An 11,136-nucleotide genomic window follows, 5' to 3' on the forward strand; every position below is an offset into this window, starting at 1 on the left:
GAAAAAGAAACTTCAATTATGAGAAAGAATCATTGATCAACTGCCTCCTTTGGGGGAAGCCCACAACCCAGGCATTTGCCCTGACCTGGAATTGAGCAGAGAGCTCCCAGTTCATAGGTCCAAGCTCAACCACTGAGGCACACCTGCCAGGCCTAAACATAACTTTTGAAGGCACCTTTGAGCTTCAGATAATAACTGTCTTTTCTTTGTCCCCCAATTCTGTGTCTGTCCTTGGTGCACAGGAGTGCACATGTTACTTCTTTAATCTCCCAGCACCTGCCTGAATTCTCTATCAGGCCATGTGATGAGAGTTATGACTGGTGGAGAGGACACAATATCAGACCAGACCCCAGAAGCACCAGTGATCCACAAACTGCCTTCCACAAATGGTTCCCAGGGACAATACACCACCCGAACTTGTATGCAGACTCAATAAATAATTCAAATAATTTTTACCTTAAGAAGGTGAAAGTTTTCATTTTTTAACATTATTTCCCTCTTTATATACACATATCTGAGGGCCTATATATGTGTGTGTATTGAATTATTTGAAAGGAAGTTGCAGATATTATAACACTTCACCTCTAAATAGTATGCTTGCACCTCCCAAGAATAAAAACATTTACCCACAATACTAATATCACTACTAACACAGTGAATATTAATTTTTGTTGTTGTTAATCCTCACCCAAGGATATTTTTTCCATTAATATTTTTTTTTTTAGAGAGAGTGGAGGGAGGGGGAGAGACAGAGAAATATCGATGTGAGAGAGACACATCGACTGGTTGCCTCCTGAACATGACCAGGGGCGAAGGATTGAGCCTGCAATGGAGGTACGTGCCCTTGACCTGAATTGAACCCCCAACCCTTCAGTCCAAGGGCTGACGCCCTAACCACTGAGCATACCAGCTAGGGTGTGAACATTAATAATGTCACCTAACATACAATTCATATTCAGTTTTTGCCTATTTTCTCCCCAAATGCCTTTTGTAGAGGTTTTCCTTTTTAATCCAGAAGCCAATCAATTGGGGTGATACTATGAAACCTTGTGAAAATCCTCATTCTCAACAATGTTTCATTCAATGGTTTTGGGATTAATGATGACTCTTTCTTGAATGAATTATTACATTTCCTGATTTTTTTTTCAATCTTCCTGTATTTGTTAGCTGGCATTCTTTCAACGTCACCATCCACCATCTCTTTCTCTGCATATCCTCACAGATACTCAGATACCATGAACTGTTATAGTCAATGTGTTATAATCCAGAATGTGTTTTTGATGCTTCAATCACCCCAAATTTGGCCAATGAAGACCCTTCAAGGCGGTTCCTGGTTTCTCTCTGCAGTTTCTGGCAGGAGATGCTCCAGTGCACCTCATACTTCTCCTGCCCCAGACTTAGAATCAGCCACTTCTTCCGGGACCTACTTTGCTATGAATAGATCACACATCCACATCCTTCAATTCCCCAAATATTCATGAAGTATACAGTACAGACTCCCTCCAACTCCACCTCTCTCCTCATCGACAATAATATTAGTTTTTTGTATATCCTCCCAGAGAATTTATATAATAAAGCAAAGGCACAGATAAATATTCATATCCTCTCCCAATGTTTTAACTATAATGATAGCATACTACACACGCTGCATTTGTCTATACTTGTAGCTCTTGTCTGTCCTCACATTCTGAAAGATGTCTACGATCCCAACCCAAAAAGATTCAGAACCTTTAGGCTAAGTCTTTTTAAAAATATATATTTTTGCCAAAACCGGTTTGGCTCAGTGGATAGAGCATCGGCTTGCGGACTGAAGGGTCCCAGGTTCGATTCCGGTCAAGGGCATGTACCTGGGTTGCGGGCACATCCCCAGTAGGAGATGTGTGGGAGGCAGCTGATCGATGTTTCTCTCTCATCGATGTTTCTAACTATCTTTCTCCCTTCCTCTCTGTACTCTGTAAAAAATCAATAAAATATATTAAAAATATTTTTATTGCTTTCAGAGAGAAAGAGAGAGGGAGAGAGAGACAGAATTATCAATGATGAGAGAGAATCATCAATTGGCTGCCTTCCGAAGGCCCCCCCACTGGGGATGGAGCCAGCAACTCTGGGAATGGTTAGCTGGCATCCTGGTTCACAGGTCGACACTCAATTACTGAGCCACACTGGCCGGGCTAGGCCAAGTCTTAAATTTTCAGATGAGAAAAGCTGGAGGAGGGTGACTTGACTAGGTGCATTAGCAACTAACTATTCGTCGCTCTATAGCAGTGGTTCTCAACCTGTGGGTCGCGACCCCTTTTGGGGTCGAACGACCCTTTCACAGGGGTCGCCCAAGACCATCGGAAAACACATATATAATTACATATTGCTTTTGTGATTAATCACTATGCTTTAATTATGTTCCATTTGTAATAATGAAAATACATCCTGCATATCACATATTTACATTACGATTCATAACAGTAGCAACATTACAGTTATGAAGTAGCAACAAAAATAATTTTATGGTTGGGGGTCACCACAACTTGAGGAACTGTGTTAAAGGGTCGCGGCATTAGGAAGGTTGAGAACCACTGCTCTGTAGGCTCTTGGATAACTACTCATTCTTCAAACATCACTTCCATGCCTCCTTCTCCAACTAGCTGATGTCCCCTGATCACAAGGTTTCGGATCACGGAGCACTTCTACTTCATGGCACATCATAAGTCACTGTATGAAAACTTGTTTCCTGCCTCGGTGAGGACAAGAACCACATCTTTCTTGCTCACTGCTGGCACACAGTAGTTACTCGGACAAAAATGTGCGGAGTGAAACTCGAACTCGGTGCGTCTGGCTTCCAGTCCACGCTTCTTCCTGCTGCAGTCCCGCCGCGGTTGGAGAAATAATTCCAAGACGTAAATAAATAAATAAATAAAATCTCAATAGAAAAAGCTGGGAAGCCTTTTCATTTCTACGATTAACGGAGGACCTTAGCTGAAACTGCTCACCGCGAGGTGTGACGACCGCAGGAGGGCGTCAATCAAGAAATGCCCCCTTGCCCCGCAGGCGAGTGGAGCTGCACAGAACCGAGGCCACACCGGGTAGCGGCACAGCTTCAATGGAAAACACGTGCAAAACGGAAAAGTGGGGCTGCGCGCAGCTGCGATCCCCTAGGACCCAGGGAGAGGGGACATGGGTCGGAGAAGACGGCACAGTTTTTGCCTGGAGCCCTGTCACCCAGGCTCTCCCTGATTCCTGCCGGAAGGGACTGAGTCCGGGCGGGAACCCCCAAAATGAAACGGGCTGGGGCGGCCAAGAGTCCGGAGCACCTGAAGTCTAGTCGTCCTTACTCCACTGGGACGCAGCTCTAAGGGCCGTGGATCCCTCTCCTTGGAGCTGCCCCAGAACCCAGGGCACTCTCTCCCAAGAGCCAGAGACGCCCCGGGCAACAGCTTGTGCCACCGTTACTCCAAGGAGGGCGCCGACCAGGGAGGGTTCTCTAGGGCCTGGGAAGGCGCGGCCCTGGCAGTGGCCTCGACGCTCGCCAGGATCGAGTCCAGTTACCCCTCGCCTGGGGCCGGGCGCCGCCCCCCTGGACTCCGGCCTGGATCGGTGCCCCTGAGTTTCAGCAGAGATGCCTCCTGGCTGCGCTAGGACTGCCCGAGTCCGCCTTCCCTGCAGCTGTTCCTTCCTGTCTCCCCCGACGAACGCGGCCCCAGTCTTCCTTCGAGGGCGTCCGGGCCAGGGTGCCGGGAGCCCAGAGCGACGGCGGCGGCAGGGCGCAGGGGCACAGGGTCCCGGGAGCCGGGGAGCTAGCGCGTCCCGGGGGCGGGGAGCTCGGCCGGCGGGGGCGGGCCAAGGGTGGGGGCGGGAGGCGGCTCCCGGGGCTCCGTGCCATTGGCCGCAGGGCCCGGCGGCAGGAAGGGGCCAGAGAGCGCGGCCCCACCCCGCGGCCAGCGGAGCCTATCGCCGGGAGCGCGGAGCGCGGATAAATGTAGCGCCGCGGCGCGGGCCGGCAGCTCTCCGAGGGGCCGGAGCGCAGCGGAGCCATGCAGTACCCGCACCCCGGGCCGGCCGCCGCGGGCGCCGTGGGGGTGCCGCTGTACGCGCCCACGCCGCTGCTGCAGCCCGCGCACCCCACGCCTTTCTACATCGAGGACATCCTGGGCCGCGGGCCCGCCGCGCCCACCCCCGCCCCCACGCTGCCGTCCCCCAACTCCTCCTTCACCAGCCTCGTGTCCTCCTACCGGACCCCGGTGTACGAGCCCACGCCGATCCACCCCGCCTTCTCGCACCACTCCGCGGCCGCGCTGGCCGCCGCCTACGGACCCGGCGGTTTCGGGGGTCCTCTGTACCCCTTTCCACGGACGGTGAACGACTACACACACGCCCTGCTCCGCCACGACCCCCTGGGTAAGGCGGCCGGGGTCATGGCGGGGCCGAGCCGAGGCGGCGGCGAGGAAGGCGCCACCCGGCAGGTGGCAGCGCCCAGGAGGCGGCGGGGGCGGCGGGGAGGCAATAGAAAGTTGTGGCCAAAGCGACTGAAAAGCGGCCCTCGGGCGCGCGCGGGGCCAGGAGACGCGGGCACCGGCGGCGCGCGGCGGGAGTGACCGCACCATGACTCAGATTGGTTTTCCTGAACCTTGCCGGCGTCGGGGCGCGCCGGCCGGGGTGAGACCTCGGGCGCTGCCGCCGGGGCTGGCGGCCCAAGGCAGTTGTGGGGCGCGCGCGTCGCCTTGGGAGGGGTCCCCGGAGCTGGAGGGACGGGGGAGGGAGTGCCAAGGCGCCCCGTACGGCCCCCGCGGGGCCGGGAGAGTTGCCGGGCCCGGGTGGTTACGGGGCTGGACCCGGTTCAACAAGCTTGTGCAGTGAAAGAGCCTGACCCTTTCCGTTCATACAGGAAATCTTGAGTTCTCGATAGGAGTAAATCTGGTTTCAGAAGCTGTTAAGTGTTTTCCTGGCTGCGTGAAGCAGACCCTTCCCCCGGAGTCGTGCACGCTGCTGATTATTTTATCGACATCCTCAATACAGACAAATTCAGGAAACACTCGACTTCTGATAGCCGGGATCCGTTTTTCTGATATTGTTCATTTCCTCTGTGTGGGATGTGACTTTATGGCAGCTAAAATAACCAGTTGCTTCTTTTTTTTTGAGGCTGTTTTGCACCAGTCTGAAGCCTGACGTAAGCAAAATCTCGAAAAACACACAAGACATACACACACAAAAAAACAATGCCAGCTTTCAAAGCGTTTAGGCGAAGGCCTACAGACGCACGGACGGACGGACTGTCGGGCACGTCTTTGGAGTTCGAAGGGCAGTGCGGACACGTTGGGCTTATAGAAGGTGCGGGTCTCGTCCCCTCGGTGCGCGGCCTAAGGCTTAGAAGGCACCCTTGCCCCGCGCTCCGGGTGGCCCTTGGCGCCTCTGGCGTCCGAAGCCCCGGGCGTGGAATAGGGGGCCGAGGCTTCATGCCGGGGGGCCACCAGGGTTTTAAATCTCTTTGTTATTGGCAGCTTCTGAAGAGACCCTGGAGACAATTAACATTTTAATCACATTAGGATGGTACGACCTCTAGTTCAGTTCTCCATCTTCTCATTGTTAGAGATGGGGGTGGAGGATTATATTTTAGTTCTCTTTTTAAAAAAGTTATGTAGTATTTTTTTATTCCAGCCTCGAGGGTTTGGTGCTGCGGGGCCCCTGCGTGACTCTGTTAACCTGCTGTGGCGGGAGGGGGGCTCTCAGCCGGGCCGGGGATGGGGCGAACGTTTCACCGAGCGCGCCCTGGGTTTCCTTGGGTTACTGCTGGGACTGCGCAGGAGGAAGCAAAGGGTTTTCGAGTTAGACCAACAGGAAACACATTGACGGAAATGTTGCCATAGCCCACGGGGTGGCTTTAACTGGCCGCCCCCGCGGGCCGGGTGTGAAATCAAAGGAGGCCGCGGCGCCCTGGATCCAGGATTGGAAGCCCCACGCGTGGCCGAAGGCCGGCGCCGCGCTCAAGGGCTTCCCACGCAGCCTAGCGCGGGGTCCCCTGGTTAGACTCCCGCCGTCGGTCTCTGGCTGTAACTCCTCCGTGAATGTAAGGGCCCCGCTCCTCCCCAACAGACACTCAGAGCATCTGAAAAGTGCGGTTCACCAAGGGAGAGGACCTAGAGGTGCAAAAAGTGGTAGATAAATTGGAGAGCAACTGGTTAAAGAGGGTCTTGGTATTTTAAGCTCAACCTATAATGGCTGTTCTTTCGGTGATCAAAAGATTTGGCTGTTGGTATCTAGCTGTGGGTGTGAAGGTTGTGTGTATGTGTCTGTGATTGTTCAGGGTGGTCTCTGCGTACTGCAGTGGAGGTGTGTGGCTATTTCTGTGTCTCTGGGTATGCATGTGTATTGGTGGCCCTGTATTGGGTCCATGTGCCGGTCAGTGTATATGGACGTGTCAGGTCGGGTGTCCTCCTGAGTCTCCTTACCCCCTTGGTCACCCCCAGGGCCATCACTCATCAGCGCTCTTTCTGCCCACAGGCAAACCTCTGCTCTGGAGCCCTTTCTTGCAGAGGCCTCTGCATAAAAGGAAAGGCGGCCAGGTGAGGTTCTCCAACGACCAGACTATCGAGCTGGAGAAGAAGTTTGAGACCCAGAAATACCTCTCCCCGCCTGAGAGGAAGCGTCTGGCCAAGATGTTGCAGCTTAGCGAGAGACAGGTGAGCGCACCGGCTGCCCGGGGCAGCTCTCCTGGGGAGCTCTCCTGGGGCGGCGTCGCGGGCGTAAGAGAGACGTGGAGCCCCTGTGCGCTCCTGCTCATAGAGACTTGCTCTCCAGTTTCTGGCGCTGTGGTCTGCTGTGGAGCCCGGCATCTGCCTCCTCCCCACCACGTCCCTCGGGGTTCTGGGCTGGTGGCAAGTTTTCTTTCTCTCTTTCCTGTAGGTCAAAACCTGGTTTCAGAATCGACGCGCTAAATGGCGACGACTAAAGCAGGTATGGACATGGTTCTGTTTCTATGGAAATAAATATTTTTATCAGGTTATCTCAATGCGAGGCCTGTTATAGGTTGTATGCAAAAGTCATTTGAGAGACTATTTAACCTCTTCACCTTGATTAAAAAGGCAAATAGTCTTGCTGAAATTCAGGATGAGTTGCTCAGGTGGCAGTAATGCTAAAAGCACCTAATGCAGTTCCTATGTCAATTATGCTTGGGTTTTCACACACTGGCTAGTAAAACTCCTGGCTAATTGTTTTATAAACCCCATATGTTGTTTATCTAATTAACGCAGGAAAGATAAAGTAATTGACAGTAAATGACTTAAGCAGTTATCTTTGGGAGAAAATTGTTTCTTTTATTTACACAGCCATAATAAAACCAGTCAGAGCTCATGGGTAAATATAAGGAAATAAACACCTTTAAGTCTTGTTTACACGGTTTTTAAAGAAGAATTAAATATCAAAGAGTTTAAAAATCATTTCCCTTCTAATGCCAGCTCTTAAAATGAATATAAAAACAGGTAAGAGAATATCCAAGCCTGTTTGGAAAGTAGCTTAAATTTTCTAACAGTCTTTCTTCCTATGACCTTGTTACGCAATATGTGATAAAAAAGTAAAGGCTAATTCAGTTTTTAAAGGCTATTAACTTAAGGCTAAAGATTTGTTTATGAAGTCCTAATCAGGACGACTTCCCCAAAATAATCTGCAATTGATGAATGGTTCATTTGCCAATGTATGTGTAGTTTATAGTAAATAAAATATTTTTGAAACAGTGGTACAAGTTGGGAAATCGAAAGCAGTGTGCATTTTTAAATATAGTCATCATAAAGCTTTTTCATTAAAAACAAGATAGTGTTACAAAGAACATTTTGAATCAGGAAATAAAATTAATTTCATTATTCTAATGTGATTTAAAAATTTTCAGGTTTTCTCTCAATTTCTGACCTTGTGCGTATATTTGTTACATAGATGGAAGCCTGGTGAATCTGTTATTCTATAGACTTGCTTAAAAAAAAACCACACTTTATAATATTTCTATATAGTGTTTCTGTCCATTTTAGACAAACACAGGATTAAATTTACTAGCTCATTTAGTTCTTGATCAAAAGTGTGGCTGCAGTTTACTAGGGACTCTTAAACTAAAGATACCTATGTAATATGGGAATATTTTCAAGAAATTTCTCTCGGATTTTAAGTTATAGTTGTTTCTCTTTTCAGTTGGCAACATTCTTCCAGTTCTACATTTATTTATTTGCCATGATTTTGTAACCTGTTACACATATTGATGTATGTTTATAAACATACTCCAGAAAATAGATGAAAAGGATTCAATCTAATACTTTGAAACTTTTTCCTTAATCACTATTTAGTGTTTGTTAAAAAAAAAATTGTCTAGCCCTAGCCAGTTTGCCTCAGTGTTTAGAGCATTGGTCCGCTGACTGACGGGTCTCAGGTTTGATTCCTGGTCAAGGGCACGTACCCCATACCTACCTCGGTTGCAGGTTCGATCCCCACCCTAGTTGGGGCGTGTACTGTAACGGAGGCAACCAGTTGATGTTTATCTCTCACATCGATCTCTCTCTCTCTCTCTCCCCCTCCCTCTCTCCCCCTCCTCCCTTCCACTTTCCTCTCCAAAGATCAATGGAAAAAATATCCTCAGGTGAGGATTTAAAAAATGTCTGGAAGGCTCTGTTATTGGCAAAGTTTAGCTATTTGAAGGATGATAATACCGTGTATCTGCAGTGCTCTGATTTCTCCCTCCCACCCCCCTAAACTTTTAAGAATCTTCAGATCATGGGTTTGGGCACGAATTAGTGTTCATTTGTCATAATACCTTTACAGTTATTTTTGTGATTGGTTGTTCTAACTTGGCAAGAGCATAATCTTTCTCTGATATGAAAAGAACTTTCTCCAAAGTGAGAAAAAGAGTATGCATTATATATGTAGAGACTATAGCTAAGAGCAGTTGATAAACTAAACATTAAAAAGATGGTAGAAGGTGAAAAGCATTTTGATTTATTTCTCACCTCTTCCATATTTCATGATCTACCAATCTCCATTTTCATCCTCTTCATTCAGGAGAACCCTCAAAGCAATAAAAAAGAGGAACTGGAAAGTCTGGACGATCCCTGCAATCAGAGGCAAGACTTGCCCAGGGAACAGAGTAAAGGTGCTTTGGATAGCTCTCAATGTTCGCCTTCCCCTGCCTCCCAGGAAGACCTTGAGTCAGAGATTTCAGAGGATTCTGATCAGGAAGTGGACATTGAGGGCGATAAAGGCTATTTTAATGCTGGATGATGATCACTGACATCGGCACATTCAGAAAACTGGACTTGGGAATAATATTTGCAACAGGAACTCTCTATAGACAACTGGAAAACTATATGGGAAAGGAAGTCAGTTTGCTGGTATTCTGGAAACCGAAAATATTTGGTGCACTGGCTAAATAACAAACTCACAGTGAAACTTTAATTTTGACTTAAGAAACAGTTTATATATTGATTTTAGGTTGTACGATAAGGGGACTTTTCACTGGTTAAATTTACCCCCTTTTAAAAAAAGTAATTTTTTTTCCTATTTATAAAAAGCAATTTTGAACATTTTGGTTGAATTTTTAAGTTATATCTTTAAAGATTTTAATGGGATCTTCTTGAATAACTTTTCTATAATCTGTATCTTCATCCCACTTAATGGAAAACCAAAGGGTACCCCAAATTCAGAGGTATGCCTTGGAAAGGGGGCCCACATTTCAGGCAGCCTTGGAATATTTTAAAAGGAAACATTCTTTACTTATATATTACATTCTTACACTGCTGCTTAAATCCGGAAGCAGCTCAGAGCAGATCTCCGGGATGTGTGTGCCTTTGGTTAGAGAGAGATAGTTGATAATCTTAAATGCTCGTTTTGCACTATCACTTAGTACCTGTTTGACGAAGGTGTTAAGGATAGTACTGTCCAATTCAGGCAGAAAAACTGACTCATTGGTGACTGAAATTAAGCACAGGAACTAGCAATAGCAGGTTAATTAAATGTAAGTAGATTGTAGATAATTGTGTTTTACATCAACCAGTGTTTATAATGTGTATATGTATATATATAATTGTTCACTGTAAAAAACATGGCCAAAATATTTGTGTGTGTTTTTTAATGAGTAACCTGCCCATAAAATAAATCTGTCGGTGAGACGACCGTCTTCGTCTGCCCTCTCATTCTCTGATCAGAACAAATCCGCACTTCTTACACCTGGGGGCGCCGACCCCGCCCGCCGGCGCTGGAGCCTCAGGTGGTGATCGCGCTGGGGCTCCAGCAGCCGGAGCACCCAGAGCGCGGTGCCGGGCCTTGGCGGGCTCGTGGGCACCTGGAAGGTGGGTTTGGGCCTTTTCCCAGGTTTTGGCAATTGACAGGTGCGCGCGCGCGCGCGTCTGGGGCTGCGGGGAGGCTCCGGCAGGTCGGAGCCCGGGGCGCCCAGGCGGCGGCGGCTCCGCAGAAGCGCAGGGCCCCTCCAGTCCCATCGATTCGCCTCGGCCCGCCGCCTGGCCCGGCCGCTGTCCTTGACCGACGTGAGTCAACACTGCGTCATCCCCTGGCTACCCAGCGGGGCTGGGGGGTCCGCTTAGGGACCCAGGCCGGGAGGAGCGGGAGGTGGTTCCGCTAGGACAGCAGTTCTCATGCTTCTGGGAACTTCAGAACCACCTGCGGAGCTTGCTGGAACGCCATGCCGGGCCCCAGCCCCGGGCCTGGGCCCCGGCCTTTCTGATTTGTTGGAGTGACAGGGAAGTTGCATGTCTAACAAGTGCTCAGGTGAGGTCAAAGTTGCCGTCAGGGACCAAGCTTTGAGAACCCCTGTTCTTAGTGGGCCGGAATTCCCCCCTCACTCCCCACCCTTCACCCCTCCTTCACCTGCTTAGAGAGGGGAAGAGGGAAGCAGGGCCTACCCAAGGTCGTGGGAGCCCGAATTTGCCGGTTGAGGGGAGGGAGCAGGGTCAAGGAAGGGGTACTGTGAGAGGGAGAATGAAAGTGCTGAGAGTGGGTCTGAGATGAGGGGAAAGGCGGGCGGGGGTTTCCGATTGGCCTACCCTAGGTATTGCTATTCTGCATCTAGCTGCGTGCATGGAAAATGAGGGGAGAGACCTGTAAGAGGAGAAGCCCAGAAATCTCTTCTAACCTCTGCCTCCATGGAGGCCTCCAGAT

General features: G+C 49.5%; 1 protein-coding gene across 1 annotated transcript; it reads left to right on the forward strand.

Moving 5' to 3' along the window:
- Nucleotides 1–3,976: 3,976 nt before the first annotated feature.
- On the forward strand, nt 3,977–10,138 carry HHEX (hematopoietically expressed homeobox). Its single transcript, XM_081104427.1, has 4 exons — nt 3,977–4,389; nt 6,490–6,668; nt 6,892–6,942; nt 9,025–10,138. The coding sequence occupies exons 1-4, from the start codon at nt 4,026–4,028 to the stop codon at nt 9,241–9,243; spliced, it is 813 nt and encodes a 270-aa protein (XP_080960553.1). The 5' UTR covers nt 3,977–4,025; the 3' UTR covers nt 9,244–10,138.
- The last annotated feature ends 998 nt before the right edge of the window (nt 10,139–11,136 follow it).

The sequence above is a fragment of the Myotis nattereri genome (genome assembly GCF_964212035.1).
Source record: "Myotis nattereri genome assembly, chromosome: 13".
Lineage (NCBI taxonomy): Eukaryota > Metazoa > Chordata > Mammalia > Chiroptera > Vespertilionidae > Myotis > Myotis nattereri.